The 18,594-nt window shown below is 40.9% G+C and overlaps 1 protein-coding gene and 3 non-coding genes across 4 annotated transcripts; 2 read left to right on the top strand and 2 right to left on the bottom strand.

Annotated features, from left to right (window-relative positions):
- Nucleotides 1–6,051: 6,051 nt before the first annotated feature.
- On the top strand, nucleotides 6,052–6,133 carry trnas-gcu (transfer RNA serine (anticodon GCU)). The gene has a single exon. It is a non-coding gene; the product is annotated as a tRNA-Ser (tRNA).
- Nucleotides 6,134–10,508: 4,375 nt separating this feature from the next.
- trnaw-cca (transfer RNA tryptophan (anticodon CCA)) lies at nucleotides 10,509–10,580 on the bottom strand. The gene has a single exon. It is a non-coding gene; the product is annotated as a tRNA-Trp (tRNA).
- Nucleotides 10,581–11,716: 1,136 nt separating this feature from the next.
- LOC148824672 (U4 spliceosomal RNA) lies at nucleotides 11,717–11,858 on the top strand. The gene has a single exon (XR_016093259.1). It is a non-coding gene; the product is annotated as a U4 spliceosomal RNA (small nuclear RNA).
- A 2,734-nt stretch (nucleotides 11,859–14,592) lies between these two features.
- On the bottom strand, nucleotides 14,593–17,657 carry LOC148824673 (uncharacterized). The gene is made up of 5 exons (XM_088926436.1): nucleotides 17,553–17,657; nucleotides 16,175–16,322; nucleotides 15,974–16,087; nucleotides 15,821–15,865; nucleotides 14,593–15,270 (listed from the first exon to the last, which is right to left on the bottom strand). The coding sequence occupies exons 1-5, from the start codon at nucleotides 17,603–17,605 to the stop codon at nucleotides 14,803–14,805; spliced, it is 828 nt and encodes a 275-aa protein (XP_088782562.1). The 5' UTR covers nucleotides 17,606–17,657; the 3' UTR covers nucleotides 14,593–14,802.
- Between the last annotated feature and the right edge of the window lie 937 nt (nucleotides 17,658–18,594).

Below are 18,594 nucleotides of genomic sequence, written 5' to 3' on the forward strand. Positions count from 1 at the left end.
TTCAGAGCCGCTACTATTCATGTGTTTCGTACGTGTGTCTACTTACTACGTCTTTCATCATGTCTGGTTTAAAATAATGTATCTTTAAAACAGACAAAGGGTTTATGAGTCTCCCTGAAATTCACACACGAAGAATAAAATATATCGCGTTTAAAAAGAATACAGAGATGCCGGCGATAGAAAACGGAGCGTCTTAAGTGCGCGCTATCACTGAACTAAACTCCCGATCGGTAAGTTTGTCGGCGGGTTTTTAATTGTGTTAGGAAGAGCAAACAGTCCACAGTGTACATTTTAAAGGTCTAAGCAAAACAATCAGACGTGAGGATTATTCAGAACAGGAGCCTCTACTTCTTTGTATACTGAGTTTTCGGGTGAATGTCAAAGTGAAAGACAAATTAGCAATTTTCACTTTTTGATTAAGGAACAATAAAACACCATCCTTCAAACTGGATTTAGACCTGGGACATAAGAAATACTCGCTGCTTTTTCTACAGTCTTAAGAGCTAGCAACTGAGCTATCGAGAGGTCAGAAAATAAACGTTTTGGCACACGCGTAGCCCAATGTAGTGTAGTGTTCCTTTTTATTTAAATCCCAGTTCGACATCAAAATACTCACTCCCATAGTCTCGTTTAGTAGAAGAAATGGCCCAGGCTTCTACTGTATAAACGTCCAGAGTTCTTATAAAACATTTGAAGGGATATCAGTGCAGGCGGAAATTGACTCTTTTTCTAGTGGGATCAGGATCACATAAAACCTTTCGTTTGGATTGAGAAGAGGATCATGGAGACACTCAGAACATACTAACCTTTGCTTCTTTCGAGGACGAATGGATTATTGAGCTGCGAACATCGGTTCAAATCAAATCTCTCCAACTGCAGTTGCTTCTTTGAGAGTTTCTTCAAATCTTTCAACTGAACGTCAATATCGAGGGATATTGACGGTAAAATCTTACGGATTTTGGTTTTCTTTTGATCGAAATTGTATTAAAATTCGAGCCTCTTTCACAGTTGTATAATACTTTCCCCTGCATCCTCAGCTAAAAATTCTAAATACCACAAAGTTACAATATATGGAATAGCATTAATTTTTAAATGTTTTTTTAAAATTTGCATTTATTTAGAGCTACATTTAGTGCTAGGTAAAGATAACATTGTTTATATTGATGGGATATAAATGTACGATGAATTTATGAGCTAAAAGGTGTACGCAGGTGCCTTTTGCGTACTTTAATCAAAGACAATAAATAACTTTCACTCAGACGTTGATCAGAAGCTCAATAAATGACGAAGCAGAGGCTCCTGTTCCGAATTCCCCTCACGTCTGATGGTCGTGTTCTGATCAAGATCAATCTAAATTGGTACAAGGGATTTGAACAAATCTGGTCTTTAAGTTCAGGGACTGCTCTGTCTGCTTTGTAATTCAAAAATAGATACAAATGTCAAGTTTTTTATAGATAAAGTGTTGTCTGTTTTCAAAAGTTAGGTACTTAATTGACTTTATGATTTGGTTTTGATTTTGAATCGTTATATTATTAAGTTTGTGCTTTCTCTGTTTTTATCGTATTGTGAACTTATTTTTTAAACAAACGCTTACAAAGGCAAACAGGGCACACAGTACAAGCTACTGTGCACTTTTGGGAGTATACCAGGTTCGATATAAAATCGCAAAAATGTAAAAGGAGAAAATACCCCAGACTGCGTGTAAAGCCCTCCTTGAGGTATGCTTTCAAAATAGCTGCACCAGGCACTTGGACACAGATAAACACAGGGATTTAAAATTCAGGAATATGAATGGTCAAATGCATACAGTTGGTTTTTTTACGTTTCGTATTTAGCGATTTGTGTATAAATCTTTTAACAATTCATTAAAATGCTAACAATATGTAAAATAAAAACAACAGCACCGTTAAATGCCTGGGAGACGGGCAGTTTTTTATTTTACAATCAGATTCCAATCTCTAATGCTGTGTGTGAGAGCTGTGTGTGAGAGCTTACTGTACATAACTTTCCTTTTCTCACATTTTCTGACAACTATTTTTTCTGACCAAAGGGGCACCCTGTCAAGATGTGAGTTGCTCTTGAATCAGAGCATGGTGACACGGGCTTCTGTTCTGATATGGTTGTACGAGAAGCAGGAGGAATCGCTTCACTCATATGAAGCATGAGCTGAATCAGGAGTGAGACATTTCGTGTGTTTGTGCATATGTCAACGCCTGACCTACATCGTAAAACTAAAACTAAATTAAAAACTAACATTAAGTTGTCAGAGACATTCATTTATATACAAACATTACTTGTTTCTTTGCAGATATGCATGCTGAAGTAGCTACCCACCTGAATACATTAAACGTTTCATCTATACAATCAACATAGTGTTCTCCTGAATAACTACTCGAAAGAAGCCGCAGCTCAGGTGTTAGAGAGATTTGAAATCAGATCGATGGATTTAGAGTCCAGACTGCTAACCAACAGCTGACACAGGTCTTTTACAGAACTGTTTTGATTTTTTCTACTTTGTCCCCGTGACGTCATTGTCCTGCTCGCAGCCGAGCCCGACACACGGTACCATCTGGTTTCTGTCGCTGGGCGTTCACCCTGCGGTCCATGTGGGTCCTCATGCCCCAGTATAATGACGGGGACACTAAACTGTAAACAGGTGCCGTCCGTCGGCTGAGAAGTAAAACTGAGGTCCTGACTCTCTCTGGCCTTTAAAAATCCCAGGTCGTCTCTTGAAAGAGTAGGGGTGTAACCCTGGCATCCTGGCCCAATTTTCCATTGGCCCTTACCAGTCATGACCTCCTAATAATCCCCATCTATGAACTGGCTTCATTACTCTGCTCTCCTCCCCACTGATTGTTGATGTGTAGTGAGCATTTTGGCACAGTATGGCTGCTGTTGCATCATCCAGGTGGGGCTGCACATTGGTGGCGGTAGTGGGATTCCCCATTACCTGTAAAGCGCTTTGAGTGGAGTGTCCAGAAAAGCGCTATATAAGTGTAAGCGATAATAATAATAATTATTATTATGTAAATTGCAATAAAAATAGAATATTTGTTTCAAAATCGATTAATGTAAAAACTGATAAAGCTAATGCTTTTTTCAGGGCTATATCTACTTTTTTAAAAAAAGAGAAGTCTGTTGCAATTGTGAAATTTGGAGAAGATGCACCAGCGGGTGCCTTCACATCTCCAGCTTCAGTCTCGCCTGTAGCTGGGAGAAGGTTAAAAGCACACAAGTGATCTGTAGACGATGTTCGGGGAAGAGATAATTCTGTTTTCAGCACAGGGAGTGAGAATGAGCTCAGTCCGGCTCCCAGCAGAATCCATTCTGGTTTGGTTACTGTTAGACTGTGCGTCTGAGGCTCTTTGGATCGCAACGTGAAAAAATACAATTACTCACATCGAGAGGAAGGGAAGATATCATGTTTAAAAAATCAGAACCGAAGATTTGGATCCGGGGCCTCATACTTATCAAATTATTAAAATAATAGTTATTAAAATATCAGATTGTGTTTCTGCAACATTTCGTGCACAGTACGCCATTTTTATCTAAAAATAAAACAACAGCCACAACAAGGGCTTTACACGCAGTCTGGGGTATTTTCCCCTTTTATATTTTTGCCACTTTATATGGAACCTGTTATACTCCCAAAAGTGCACAGTAGATTGTACTTAATTAAAAATGTACAATTCACCGCTGGTATAAACAGATGTGTGCCGTGTCTGCCTCTATAAGCATTTGTTTAAAAAATAAGTCCACAATACGATAAAAACACAGAAAGCACAAAGTTAATAATACAACGATACAAAATCAATACCAAATCATAAAGCCAATTAAGTAGCTATCCTTTGAAAACAGAGAAGACCTTTATATCTACAAAAAACGTGACATTTGCATTACAAAATGTATTTTTGAATTACAAAGCAGACAGAGAAGTCCCTTAATTCATAGATCAGTTCTTGGCCAAAACAAGACAATCAGATGGGAGCTGAATTCGGAACAGGAGCCTCTGCTTCGTCGTTTATTGAGCTTTTGATCAATGACTGAATTAAACAGATTCACTATTTTAACTCTTTGATTAAAATACACAAAAGGCACCTTCCTTCAAGCTGGAGTCAAACCAACGACCTAGGGATTCCCAAGTGTTTCCCAAGTGTTTCCATTACAGTTCCCCACTCTACCAACTGAGCTATCGAAGGGATACCAGGAGCTGCACTCTGGCACATACTGCCCAATGTAGTGAAATGTTCCAGATGAGTAAAATCCCAGATCGATATTGTTTCCAACTCGTTTCCTTAGTCTTTTTTACCTTGAATTTAAGCCACAAACCAGGATTCTACCGTATAAACTTCCGGGGATATTAAAACATGTTTGATGGGGCATCAATCATTCCAGGTGGAAATTGACTCCTTTTTTTTTCTTGGGGGAAATGAGGAACAAAACTAAATGTCATTCTGTGTTTCTTAGAAGCATTATCACAGCTAATGCATGTAATGCCTTTAGTATGTGAAGGTGAGAGTTCAGTTATGCCAGGGAGTGAAGAGAACTGAAATTTAGAAAATTCATATTTAAATAGATTGCAAATCTTCAAAGTGTTCTGTCACTGCAAATTTATTACAGGGGTCTACCAGCTGCGATACGTGCTTGTTTTGGGACTATTTCCAATAAGTATCGCATTAGTAATTGTGTGTCCTTACTGGTATCTTTTAAACTGTGAGGGACATTTGGTTATATAGTCATAATCCGATTTTAACATGTTCTGCATTTTAAGTTATTGAACAGATAAATTGAAACGTTCTGATTCAGAGCCCCTGCAGTTTGTGCTAATTAGAACCACAACAATGCTCCCGTGTCCTGAGCACCACACTGAGCACACGTTCAGCTGGGCTCTGACTTTGTTCAGCACGACTTCTTGTTGCAGTTGAGCTCAGAGCTAGAGATGATCTCCATATTCTACCGCACTAAGTAGTTCGAAAGTTAGTACACAGTACACACTTTTAAGTGGAGTCAGGTTGTTAAAAAATTAAACCAGCGCCCTGTCACAGAAAAGTACCCCGGTTTCCCGCGCAGCAAGCGTAGGCACTCAGCACTGTACTAAAGAGGAGCGCTTATTCGCAGCTGAGCGTGAGGTCTGTTTACAGTCAGCAGACATTTCCTCATTTCCAATGACTTTTTCTCCTGCTCTCAGCTTTTTAAAGACGGTCATAAACGCTCATGAAGTAATTCAATAAGTGAATTCTCCCGCCACCCACTGGAACCTATAATTCCATGGGTGAATACTAACTGCTTGGAAATTGCCAATGTCCGTAATTATTGGAAATTCTCGGTAATGTTGACTCTGGTACTCAATTGTTTACTACTGCAAATATCGAAATAGTTCAGGTTTTGCGGAACAATTAAATTTTTGCGGCGATGATGTTTACTATAGGAAGAAGTGCGTCCTTGGGTGGGATCAAAAAACCCACCTTGGAGTTAATAGCTGAACACGCTAACCGGTTGCACCACAGAAATGCTAACACCTTGCTTTTTTTCATTTACATACTTTTGGTGAACAAAAAAATTCGCTCGCATTTCATCTTTCGCAAGCTATATGATTTAAAAAAAAACAAGTTGTTCTGCAAAGGAAATGAATAAACGCATTAAACCAAATCAAGACCTCTTTGAGTGTCCCAAATTACATGTTCTGTAGAACAAGACAGGAAAAAAGGTACCGCTGGAATTCGGATCCAGGATCTCCTCTTTATGAAACAGGTGTTTTAACCAGCTTTACCACAGCGCCGGCAGAACACTATTCTTATACAGGTGGGTACCCACCCTCAAACCTTTGTTCTCCCACTACTTTACCTTTGCCTACTGCCCTGTCTCTCTCACACCTGAAGAAGGCTCCACGGCCGAAACGTTGTTGTCTCTTTCTTCTTTTTTCAGCATGGAATAAACCTATTACCTAATCTTATACAGCCGCTTGGACACACCGCTCTGAGACATCTGAGGTCGATGTGCGCTGAGCCTGGTTGCCGACCAAAATCATGCCCAAGGGTAGATGGCTTTTGTGATGAGGTGGCCGAGTGGTTAAGGGGATGGACTGCTAATCCATTGTGCTTTGCACGCGTGGGTTTGAATCCCATCCTCGTTGGTTTATGTCTTCGACTTGTGATCCGTTTCTAAATCTAAGTCTGACTTGCTTTCTTCAGCTGCTGTAGTAGAGCAGTAATATTTCTAGAGTTGGCTGAACATGGCTTACAGCAGTAGCTGACAAATATCGTCTCTTAATAGGTTACATTTATGCTTTGTACTGCTTTCACCTGATATTAATAGTAGTCCTGATGAACGATTTAGGGACATGGCGCATCTTGAAAATGTTCTTGTTAATTTCAGTTTGGAAAAAATGCACTCACCAGAAGCAGAAACTGGTCGTATCTGCAAAATGCGCAATGCAATAGCAATGTCTTGCTATGAGTCCTTACCTGTTACAGGAGGCGTTGTAGGACTTTTTAGCTCAGAAAAAGCTATCAATTCATCTTACATTTCTACTCCATCAATATTAGCAATGTTATCTTTACTAAGCTCTAAATATAGCTCTAATTAAATGCAAATTTTAAAATACATTTTCCATATATTGTAACTTTGTGGTATTTAGAATTTTTATCTGAGGATGCAAGGGAAAGTATTATACAAATGTGAAAGAGGCTTGTATTTTAATACAATTTTCGATCAAAAGAAAACCAAAATCCGTATGATATTACCGTCAATATCCCTTGATATCAACGTTCAGTTGAAAGATTTGAAGAAACTCTCAAACAAGCAACTGCAGTAGCAGAGAGTTTTGATTTGAACCGATGCTTGCAGCTCAATACTCCATTCGTCCTTGAAAGAAGCAAAGACAGGGATGTTTTGAGTGTCTCCATGATCCTCTTCTCAATCCAAAAGAAAGGTTTTATATGATCCTGATCCTACTAGAAAAAGGGTCAATTTCCGCCTGCACTGATGTCCCTTCAAACGTTTTACGTTAAGAACTCTGGACGTTTATACAGTGGAAGCCTGGTCCGTTTCTTCTTCTGAACGAGACTATGGGAGTGAGTATTTTGATGTCGAACTGGGATTTAAATAAAGAGGAACACTAAACTACATTGGGCTACACGTGTGACAAAGCGTTTGCTTTTCGACCTCTCGATAGCTCAGTTACTAGATCTTAAGACTGTAAACAAAAACAACGGACATTTCCTATGTCCCTGGTTTGAATCCAGCTCGAGGGATGGTATTTTCTTGTTCCTTAATCAAAAAGTGAAAATTGCGAATTTGTCTTTCACTTTGACGTTCACCCGAAAGCTCAGTATACAAAGAAGTAAAGGCTCCTGTTCTGAATAATCCTCACGTCTGACTGTTTTGCTTAGACCTTTAAAATGTACACTGTGGACTGTTTGCCCTTCCTAACACAATTAAAAACCCGCCGACAAACTTACCGATCGGGAGTTTAGTTCAGTGATAGCGCGCACTTAAGACGCTCCGTTTTCTATCGCCGGCATCTCTGTATTCTTTTTAAACGCGATATCTTTTATTCTTCGTGTGTGAATTTCAGGGAGACTCATAAACTCTTTGTCTGTTTTAAAGATACATTATTTTAAACCAGACATAATGAAAGACGTAGTAACTAGACACACGTACAAAACACATGAATAGTAGCGGCTCTGAACTGAATGTGGTGCTGTATGGGAACGCGATGCAAACGCCAATGGCACAATGGATAACGTGTCTGATTACGGATCAGAAGACTTTAGGTTTCTACTCCTTCCTGGTTCGTGAAGAAGCTTTTAAACCACGCTACTCAACACTGACATCGTAGTGTGTGAGGTCCTACACAACCTTACTATCGACTGGATGAGTCTTCTGTTCAATCTCCGATTCTTTCCGCACATTCCTGCTATTTCACCACCGTTATTGTAGGATAACAGCCACAGACACGAGAAGATATACTATTCCGAACAAATGTCTTAAAAAATCACGTTAAAAAGGGTGACAATAAGTTTTTGTTTCTTTAACGTAACCTTACTTTTGCCTGTAAAGTTCACATTATTCTCTGTAGCCGCAAATCCCCAATATTTCTGCTGTCTCCCGAGAAACACAAGCGTGGAGTCAAATCATATTAAATAACACAACACATCTATTAATTTAACACCCAGATGTGACAGAACACATGTAAGACTTACACACAGCTTTTAATATGCTATAGTGAATTTGCAAGTGTCCTGGGGAGGGAAGAGAACTGATATTAAGGAAATACATATTTAAAGGGGATGTAAGTCTTAAATGTGTTTTGTCACATCTGGGTGTTAACTGAATAATTTTTTAGCATTATTTATTGTGTTTTGACTCTATACTTGTGTTTCTCAGGAGACAGCAGAATTATTGATGTTTACATTTATTTTCACATTCCCGGTGATATTGACTTAGGTACTCAACTATTGACTCGTAGTTTGACTCGTGTCAAAAGTTGAAAATCTCTGCAAACATCAAGATGGCTAAGGACATGGAAAGAAACTCAATCACATTTAGAGAAGGTAATGTTTAGATCGGATTAATTCGAAGTGTGTCTCTGCGTGCGTTTGATCTACCAACGTTGTGTTTAACTGAAGGACACCCTGAGTGTGGCATAGAAACTAACACATGTCGTATTTTTTCTACATTCACAGATGTTTGGCTAAAGTAAAAACAAATCGTTGTCATTTTCTTGCCAGCTGGCAGTAATTCTTTTGCATTGATAAGAAAGATGAGCACTTTATCTTTCGCAATGTGTGGATTTCTTGAAAAATAAGCTGTGCCAAAAAGGAAATGAACACTTCTTTTAAACATAATGCAGAAGCATGTTGTCTATATCAATAAACGGTGCGAGAAGACAGGAAGAAAGGCACCGCTGGGATTTGAACCCAGGATTTCCTGTTTATTAGACAGGAGCTTTAACCAACTAAGCCACAACGACGGCGAAGCAGTACCCTTTTACAGCCAATTGCACACACCGCTCTGTCACATCTTCGTTCGGTGTGCGGTGAGCCTGCTCGCTGAGCATGTTGAGAAAGGATGTGAAATGGCTTTTATCCGGCAATTTCATTACCAAGGAGCTCAATATGCTTTTGATGATCTACAGGGTGTCCAGTGCAACACAGGCGATGGATTGCTAGGATTTGGATCCAGGATTTCCCGTTAACTAGACAGGTACTTTAACCAACTAAGCCACGGCGCCGGCAGAATTCTCCTCTTTTACTGCCACTTGGACACACCGCTCTGAGACACCTGCGTTCAGTAAGCGCTGAGTCGGCTGGCTGAGCACGTTCCCTCCTTTACATTCAATAGGAGCCCCGACACGAAGAGAAATGGCTTTTATTGTGCACTTTTCATGTCCAATGCGCTTGACATCTCCTATGGGCGGCAGAGTTCATTTACGACACTTTTCCTTTCTTTCTTTCTTCTTTCTGTACTCTTTGATGAAACAAAACGAGAAATCATGTAAGGGAAAATGTCTTTTTTGATGGAGAAAACATGCACCAGGAAATGTTGTGTTTAGAAGAAGTGAGTTAACATGAAAAGTGACCTAATTTACCGGAGCAAATGCTCACCTAGCAAGATCTGCTTTACTACTAGAGAGAAGTAGAGTGAAAGACGTGATCATTTCACGCCGTTGTGGAACAAAACGCTTTTTTCTTGGAATTCTAAATCAATTAGAAATTCAGAGCGACACATAAAGGCTTTGTCTGCTTAAAAGTGATGATTTTTTAAAACTGATAAAAATGTAGAAAACACGTTTCTCGCGTAGAAATTTAAGATGGGGGTGGGGTATTACTAGTAGCGGCGCTGAACTCACCATGGTGCAATTCAGTTACGTGACGGGCTAGTGCTTTAATGGATAACGCGTCTGATTTCGGTTTATAAGATTGTCGATTCGACTTCTACCGGGGTTGTGTGATTTAAATCAGGCTCCTCAGAAATAGATGTCCGTTACGTAAATGAACCGCACCTGAAAGCAAACGTTGGGTCTGGGTTCCTTTCTTTCCTGCATGAAATAGCAAATCGTTACAAAAAAAACACCAACTAATGTCCAATAGTCCAATAGTTAGTCATTTAAGTAAACATGAATATACTGTAAGGTCTTGGTACATGGGAGTGGATTTCAACCACAATTAAAAAAGGGCAAATTATAATTACAGGCTTCAGACACTTTTTCATACAAAAGTGACCAAACACTCCCTAACTTTCAGGTTTGCTTGAACCTGTAACAAAAAAGCGGTCTGAAACTTCCATTCTCTGATGTCACTTTCTCTAAAGTCAGACGTGATGTTTCGCGGATGTGCAGTGTGCCTTTTCTCTTGTCGTGTTCAAGATGAAACGCTGCATAAGCTCCTGACTGCGTGTTTTGTACTGTTCTGTCGTTCAGATTACCTATGTGGTGTACAGATAAAACTGAACAGCGTGGTGTAACTTCCGGGTTTGGCACCAGCAGCACCTGCAAACCCATCAGCTGACCTCGACGTGATTTGAACACGCAACCTTCTGATCTGGAGTCAGACGCGCTACCGTTGCGCCACGAGATCACTCGCTACACGTGCTTTTAATTCCCCCAAAGAGAAAAATCAGCGTCCCTGAAAAATTATTTTTTTTTCATTCTCTCCTGTGAGGAACACCGCAACGAGGGTCTCTTCGTCCCAGACCACAGATTATTCTTCCTGCTCGGCTCTCACACAGAGAGCAGACACACCGTCTCTACTAATGTGTTTACTACATCTATAGATCTGACCCCCCACAGCCCCGATATTGCTGGACAGGATATTTACCACCAGCCTCGTGAACTTCTCATCTTGACCTCTCCCAGGAGGAGCACAATTAACACAGAATCCCCTCTCCATTTAGCATTTATCAAATTGTGTGGATGCAGACATCACTCAGAATCACCTGTATGATTCTCCCAAATTCAGACTGGCTGTGCTTTAGTGCTTTCAAAAATGTATAGGTGACTAGCTTCCTAACAGTTTTCAACAGCATTTGAAAACGGCTGTTGATGCATTGGGCTTGAACTGACCCCGGGTCAACTGCTTGGAAGACAGCTATGCCCAACACTACACCATCAACGCGCACACCACAGAGCCCCTCAGAACATCATACGATAATGCCACTGATATCGGAAGCTTTCTCCAGCATTTGTGCTGATTCCACAAATCGCGAAGGAATCATGATATTGTTCAATACTGTCGCTAGACGTTCGAATGGGTTTCAGGGCCAGGTGGACTGTTTCCTAGAGAGTCACGAACCGCAGTGGTATTGTATTGCAGTGAGACAACACAATGCCTGCTAGACTATTCATGCTCAATGCCACAGATTGTGTTTGTCCAGTCGTGTCAGTCATATTGAAGCTACGGAAAGTCAGACGGAAATGTGCTGTAATACTTTCAGGAAGTTAGGATTTGTTTGTGCAAAATCCGAGAACATTGCTCTGTTATCTTATATCTTTGCTCTGTCATCGTCATCAAGGCTCTGTCATCTACTGCTGAAAATGAGCAGTGATTTCTCAGAATGCCCTATGTATCCAAAGGATGTAAACTATGTAATAGTTAAACCTATGTAAACCTAAAGCTATAAGGGGAAGACAAACGTGAAGCGTTACAGGAATGGCATATCATGAGATGATTAATCGCAATTTCCGTAGGAGCCCCATGGTTGCCTGGCAACCGTCAGCTTTGCACAGTGGCAGTATCTTCGCCTATGAGGTTTAGCAGAGGTGCAGTTACTGCTAGTTGAAAACATTTCCCAATACCCTGCTTCCTCCGATTTGAAATACAATCGGTGGGAGCAATTTTTGACAGTCTCGTGAGAGGCTGAGCAAGGTGTTTAAAGACAAATTTTGTCATCTTATCATCATAGCACAAAGAAGCGTGTTTTTGTCTTCTCAACAGAAATGTTCTTTAGCTCTTTCAGCGTTATGCAGGGTACAACGTCCGTCGAGATCACCTTTGAGTCAGTGCAAATGTTTGTGAGCCGTCAATTAAATTTTATATTGGTTGTACTGGCGTGCTGCTTGTCTGTGAAACATTAATCTTCTGCTTCTTCATGCCGAATCATCTGCAAGGGTCGAGTTTATTCAATGTTTGCGCACAGCGCTCCATCAGGAATATTTTGTCCTAGTTCAATAAGGACTTACTGCACGCATTCACAAACCTCACAAACCAATAAAACCGGTTCGCTGGTTAAAATATTTTATTAAATGTGAAAAAAGGTCTGATTGTGAAAAGCTCAAAATGTTAGTGAAAAAATCAGTAACATTAGGAAAAATGAACTGTGGGAGCCCCATGACTCCCCATGTCATGCTGTATTTCTCGCTCATTCTACCGGGAGTGGTGCCGTCACTTCTGGATAAAGACTCTCAGTGGTCATTCCAGACAGGTCAGGTATGACTGTGCTTTGCCACAAGAACCCCACAGATTGTAAGCTGGGTAGTTTCAGATCACTATTTTATTAAAGGTTCAAGCAAACCCGAAAACCTTTGCAAGAGACATTTCAGAATCCTAGTCAAATCCAGTACGATTGCTGGATCCCTCGAATTCGGCTGAACTATACCACAGATCTGCAGTCCATGATTAGGAAAACTGCTGGTGCATTGTATAAGCCATACCGCTCAAAATAGTTCTAAAACAGGAGATGCATCCTCGTTTAGGAATGTGGTATAAAGTGAAATGGTCTTGGAAGAGTCCTACATTTGAACAGTTCAAAATAGACGTAAAGGGGTATTTACGGACTCTTTCGAAATGTAAGAACAAGCTGTGCGGACCTTATCTTTATTTACCTTGTGTAATCGTTTTTCATAAAGTGTAATTGTATAATAGCATGTGCCCCTGACGATTTTCTTGATACGTTATATGTGCTCTTGTTTGTATTGTATGTAGTTTTGTTGTTCAAATAAAACGTAAAAAACACAACTTTTAGGATGTGGCTGCTGTAAAAATAAAATGACATCAAAGGTGCTGTACACAGAGGTCTGAAGCCTGCTCCACAGAAGAACTTTATCCAGAGGTGTTAAAGAAGTCAAGATCTCCCCATGAGAAGGGAAGCATCTCAGAAAAAAGCAGGTGTAGTCATTTCCACGGTCATAACGCCACTTAGTCGGGTGACAAGAGCAAAAGCCACCCGGCTTTCTCCGAGCAAGTAATGAGACAAAGAGGCCTAGTATGGCAGGTAGCATGGCTGAGTGGTCTAAGGCACTGGGTCAAGGCGTAAGTCTGTTTGGAGGCGTGGGTTCAAATCCCACTGCTGCTAGGTGCTTTTGTTGGGACTTCTCTTCATCTGACTTCAAATGAAAGAGAAGGAATTGCTTTTTGACAATCTTAGGGCAATGGATGTTAAGTTTCTGCAGCTGAAAACACAGGCAAAACTGCTCCATGTGAGGCTTGAACTCACAAGCTCGGCATTACTCCACCATGTACTGCTGTATAAGTACCGCGCTTACTGGAAGGTTGCAGAAGCTTGGAGAAAACTGTGCTGGAAATCGTAAATTACAGATTTCATTATCTGCACATTTAATAACTAGGAGAGATAACTCCTTCGGGTTCTAAAGCTCATAAGTGCACTTTAAGAAGTCTTTGCTTTTGTGAGATGGATCTCCGAGGTGCAACTATTTTCTTATTACTAATGATACCTCTACATTGTGAATTATTTGAAGGAACGTGGCGTTAGTTGAAATAAGCACTGAATGGGTTAAAACCTGCACTCTTTGAATTGCTAAAGCAATACCTTGAGGAGAATAATTCAACATACTTGCACAGGTCACTCGGCCACGGACAAGAAAAATCAGCTACCACCACTATTATTATTGTTATTATTATTCAACCAGTTGGGGAACAATACAGTCGAACAATCCCACTGTTCTTATTGCAAGAAAAATAACATGAGACCACTGTAAGAGGAAGAGTGTTGTAATTGTTTGAATAATTGATGTCTATTTTTCACTCTTATGGGCAACCCTGTGAGTAGTATAAAGCGACACCTTTCGTCAAACTTTTGACAGGTACCACGCCCCCTTTTCCAGCCAATGGGAGTCAGCGGTGGTTGGCTGTCCCGCCCCCTCAGGAGCCAATGGTGTGTCGTTAAGGGTCGGAACTCCCGCCTTCCCCCCCCCCGGCCGGTCGGTCGGTCCGGAGCCTCAGGGTCCCAAAGCCCCAAGGCGGCGCATCCCTCGCTTTAGGTGTGTGAAAGTGTGTATTGGTTTGGAAGGGGACCATGTCTGCAGCGGGGTTGAGTGCGCTCTATTATAACCCTAGGAAATCGGGTAGTTACAGCGGCACGGGGAGTCTGGTGCGGGCCGCGAGATCCTGGGGTGTGAGCGGCGCCAGCCGCGGCCGGGTGGCCGAGTGGTTGTCCGGCCAGGCTGCTTATACGCTGCACAAGCTGTGTCTCAAAAGCAGCAGGGTTTTAAGCACACACACACACTGACTGCGTAAAGTCTCACGGAAAGAACGCGCAGGACAAACACCATGTGAAATGTGAACCGCTTTATTTCAACAGTGGGTTTTCAAACACAGAAACAGCGCAGCATCACTTTTTACATAAGTTACAGACTCCAGTTTGCAAGTATGTGAAATGTGAACCGCTTTATTTCAACAGGGGGTTTTCAAACACAGAAACAGCGCAGCATCACTTTTTACACAAGTTACAGACTCCAGTTTGCAAGTATGTGAAATGTGAACCGCTTTATTTCAACAGTGGGTGTTTCAAACACTGAAACAACGCAGCACACACGCATTACTGGCTCCTGTTTGCAAACAATAATTAAATGTTGGTGCGGAAAATTAGTTCGGGACACGTAACCACCACCCCAACATTGCTGAGAAACTTTGAGGCATCTGAAAAAGCATTCATAACCCCCTTCCGCTCCCCATGTCTAAAGCCATGTGAACCACACTGGGCGATCCGATCTAGCAGAGCAAAAAAAATTGCCTGCGTAATCAGCGGGATGGTGTTACCACAGGTTCTGTACAAAACACGCTGTATTTTGGAATACACACTGTAGAACCCCCCAGGCTTCTGTTTCTGATCTGAAAACATCAGATCTGCAATAATTTCACTCAAGTTCTTGACATACACATCTACCTCTTTAACAAATTTAAGGACATTAGCATTCGACTCTTTGTTTTGCATATCAAGCTTTGTAGAGAGAAGTGTGTAAAGCACTCTTAGTAAGAATTCAGACATATACATTCGAAATTCTTCATTCTTCGGACAATGGCACACCCGGGTCTGTAAAACAGAGTGAAATCTGTATTCACATTTTACTTAGATCTTTTTTTTTGCGTCTGTACAAATAAGAATAGTGTTTCTTTTGCAACGCATCGAAAGTCACGTCTACTAATTTTTCATCCAGCTGTTCAAGTGTGGTGTGTACATGCTCGTATGGGGAGCGGTCCTCAATTATATGTTTTAGCAACTGTTTTATGCACCGCTCAGTGTCATTTGTAATGGTGTATGAACCCAGACACCGGGCGGTGTACAGAACAGCCGATAAAATTCGGGCTAAACTGAGAGACTTATAAATTTCTAAAGCGGCAAACGTCACGTCTTCAGACACATCTGTGTAGCCGCCAGACAGGCATGTGTGACCCCGCTGCCCGGGATGGTCAATCAAACAGGCCGGGCAGTCATCAACCAGGACCCCCTTTAAACAGTGTTTGAAGATGCAATAAACTACTGCTTTCACAATCTGGGGCATAACATCGGGCTCATTAGGGACATGGGCATCAGCTTTATTAACATTTGGGCGAACACACAAGCATAGACACGAGACATTCACTTGTGCCGGTAGGCTGAAGACTGACCCGTCCACATCCTCTTTATTCTATTAAAGGAAAAAGAAAAGGAAGGCTTAACAAAATAGACATGCTTTGTACCTAAAATATAGAGCATTTAACGCACTTTTGAGCTAAGGTTTTTCGTTAATATTTACCATTTGTAGCGTGGTATCATCGCTAGCACCCGGCAGTTCTTCAACATCTGGTACCCCAGCTGAACTCACACCCCTGCTGCTGTCACAGGGTGCAGAGGGTGGGATCGGGTTTTGCTAAAAAGAAGACCAAGTATTAAAATGACATACGCTAAGCACCGATACAACTATTCCACGATCAGAAAAAATATTTTAGCCGCCTACCTCTTCACTTTGTAGAGTAGCGGACCCCGTTGTTTCTCCACACAAAGAAGCCATCTCAGCAGCTCCGCGGTGTCTGACAGCTCCAAGCACGCACTGCGACCCTGTCAGGCCGGAGCGTTTAAGAATATGCGCCAATGGTGTAACACGCCTACATAACACAAGACATTTTTCAATTGGTTGTGATGCTTTAAAACGCATCACAACATTGGTTGTGATGACCCCCCCCTGATTTATCGAGAGCGAAAAGTATTCACGTATCAGTTTATAAGTTTTAAAGTATTAACACACAACGCAAACACAAATGATGTATTTGCCCAGAAAATAAATTTTAAACACGCGGGGTTGGTCTTAAAGTTTTTAAAATAACGTAATAAGACACATTTTATTTTTAATAACACATTCGCGACAGCTTTTTCGAAAGTTTGAGATAAATTTCCACACAGCGCAAGCGTAAAAGTCTTTAAGGTATTAACAGGCAACAAATGATGGGGTGTTGGTTTTCATACTTTAACGGATTGGTCCTAAAGTTCTAAAATTACCCAGTAGAGATAATTTGTGAGGGGTTAGTTAAAGGCTCTGGAATGCAGAGTGGGGTGAGAACCCCCAGGGAAAGTTTACAAACATTTTAAATTCATGTAAAGTTTTCTAATTTACAAGCACCCCATGTATTTCACGCAAAAATGTTCTTAACATCGCAGCGCGAAAAAATAAAACCTCAAAACGTCAGCTTGGTTTGTGAACACGTCCCTATAAAGAACAGATACATTTTCTTATAGCGTTAATAAAAAACATTTTGCTTGATAATATTCTTAGCGGTCTGTTGGTGAATCAAACACAGACACCACAGCACATTTTCACCACGTTTTAACAGCTATGACATTTAGACACCGTTGTATGCCTTAAAATAATATAGATTTTAACATTATAGCGGTCTAAAACGTTTTCTAAAATGTTTCTTAAAATAATTTCTACAGACCAGTACGTGCACCCCCAACGATACCTAAGATTAATGGTTTTATGGGGGGGCCATGTGTGTTTCTTAGAAGATAATGTTTATCGGTTTGGGTATAAGTACCAGCAGTTTAACAGGCGAAGTTTTGGCTGGATTCCAATTCTTACAGTCTCACGTTATCGCCTAACTCGTCAGAATGGATCACGCCGATCAATTACAACAGTCTGAAGATAGTCTATTTACAGACTTAACACTGTTCGACTTGATAGACGAAGCCGAGGACTCCACGAATTTCAGCGGTATGTATATCTGGCTTATTGTGAGACAATTACAACGTCACGGTGCATGTCTCATGTTAGCTATAGCTACAAAACGTTGTATAATATTTGTATACTAGGCAATATTGAATTATTATAATGGAATTACCAGGGAGTTGTTCCGTAATGTGGTCGTGACTGTGTGTATTCATTCATTTCCATTAGCCCCGAAAACCACAGCTGTAAAAATCCCAGTTACGGCGCAACCCAACACTGGTGAGTAATTACGACAATGTTTTGAATAACGCTTTACGACCATGTGAGTCTTAAAGACACAGGGGTACATTCTCCACACCAATACACATATGTGTCTATTCCACAGATGCGGGCGAAGGGACAAGTCGCTACACATTTAAAAAACCTCGTTTGGGGTTTACAATACCACCACAAAACCTTGTGGAGACACATGCAGATCTTCACGTCATACCAGAGGGTGCGGAGCATATTATCAGATCGCCTGGGAGAAGAGGTCGGTATTATATAAAACATTCTTTTAGCATGGCCATTTAAACTTGTCTATAATAAAAATCCCCACCGTTTTTCTATTTTTTGGTAATTTGCGGTGTTGAGTTCTTTCACTAATGGTATTTTTCCTCTCCGTGCAGACCCTGGACCTTCAAAAAGTAAACTGCGACGCTGAGCCAACACGTTAACTGGGTCAACGAGCTCAAAACCTCTGAAATCAACAATCAAAGGTTAATATAATTTAAGCGTGGTCAAGATGTGTTACGATCCACTTACGGCAAACGTTACTTTTTTGTTAGAATGTTAATTCATTGAAAGATCCTAGTTCGCGTAGTTTCTGTTTGGGAGTGTTAAAAAGCCTTATTTTAAAACTGCTTAGCCTTTAAAGTTAAAAGCGACTGGTCTGTGCCATGTGTCTATATGCCGTTAACAATGCCGCTTGACCCAGTAGCGCCACCACCGTCTTAAAGGAAACCGGTGTAACAACATGTCCACGTAACTTGTTCCATTCACCTGCAGCCCTTTGTGTAAGGATACGCCACATGTGTGGCATTTTTATCCTAGTTATCGTAGTTTTCTGATTTTGACCATTTAGATTGCATTGATTGTTGTGTTGAAAAGTCTTTTATTTTTATCACAGTGTAGTTTTCAGATTTTGAGATGTGGAGCATTGGCGTGGCATTAAA

This window comes from Atractosteus spatula, chromosome 10 (genome assembly GCF_055471065.1).
Source record: "Atractosteus spatula isolate fAtrSpa1 chromosome 10, fAtrSpa1.hap1, whole genome shotgun sequence".
NCBI lineage: Eukaryota > Metazoa > Chordata > Actinopteri > Semionotiformes > Lepisosteidae > Atractosteus > Atractosteus spatula.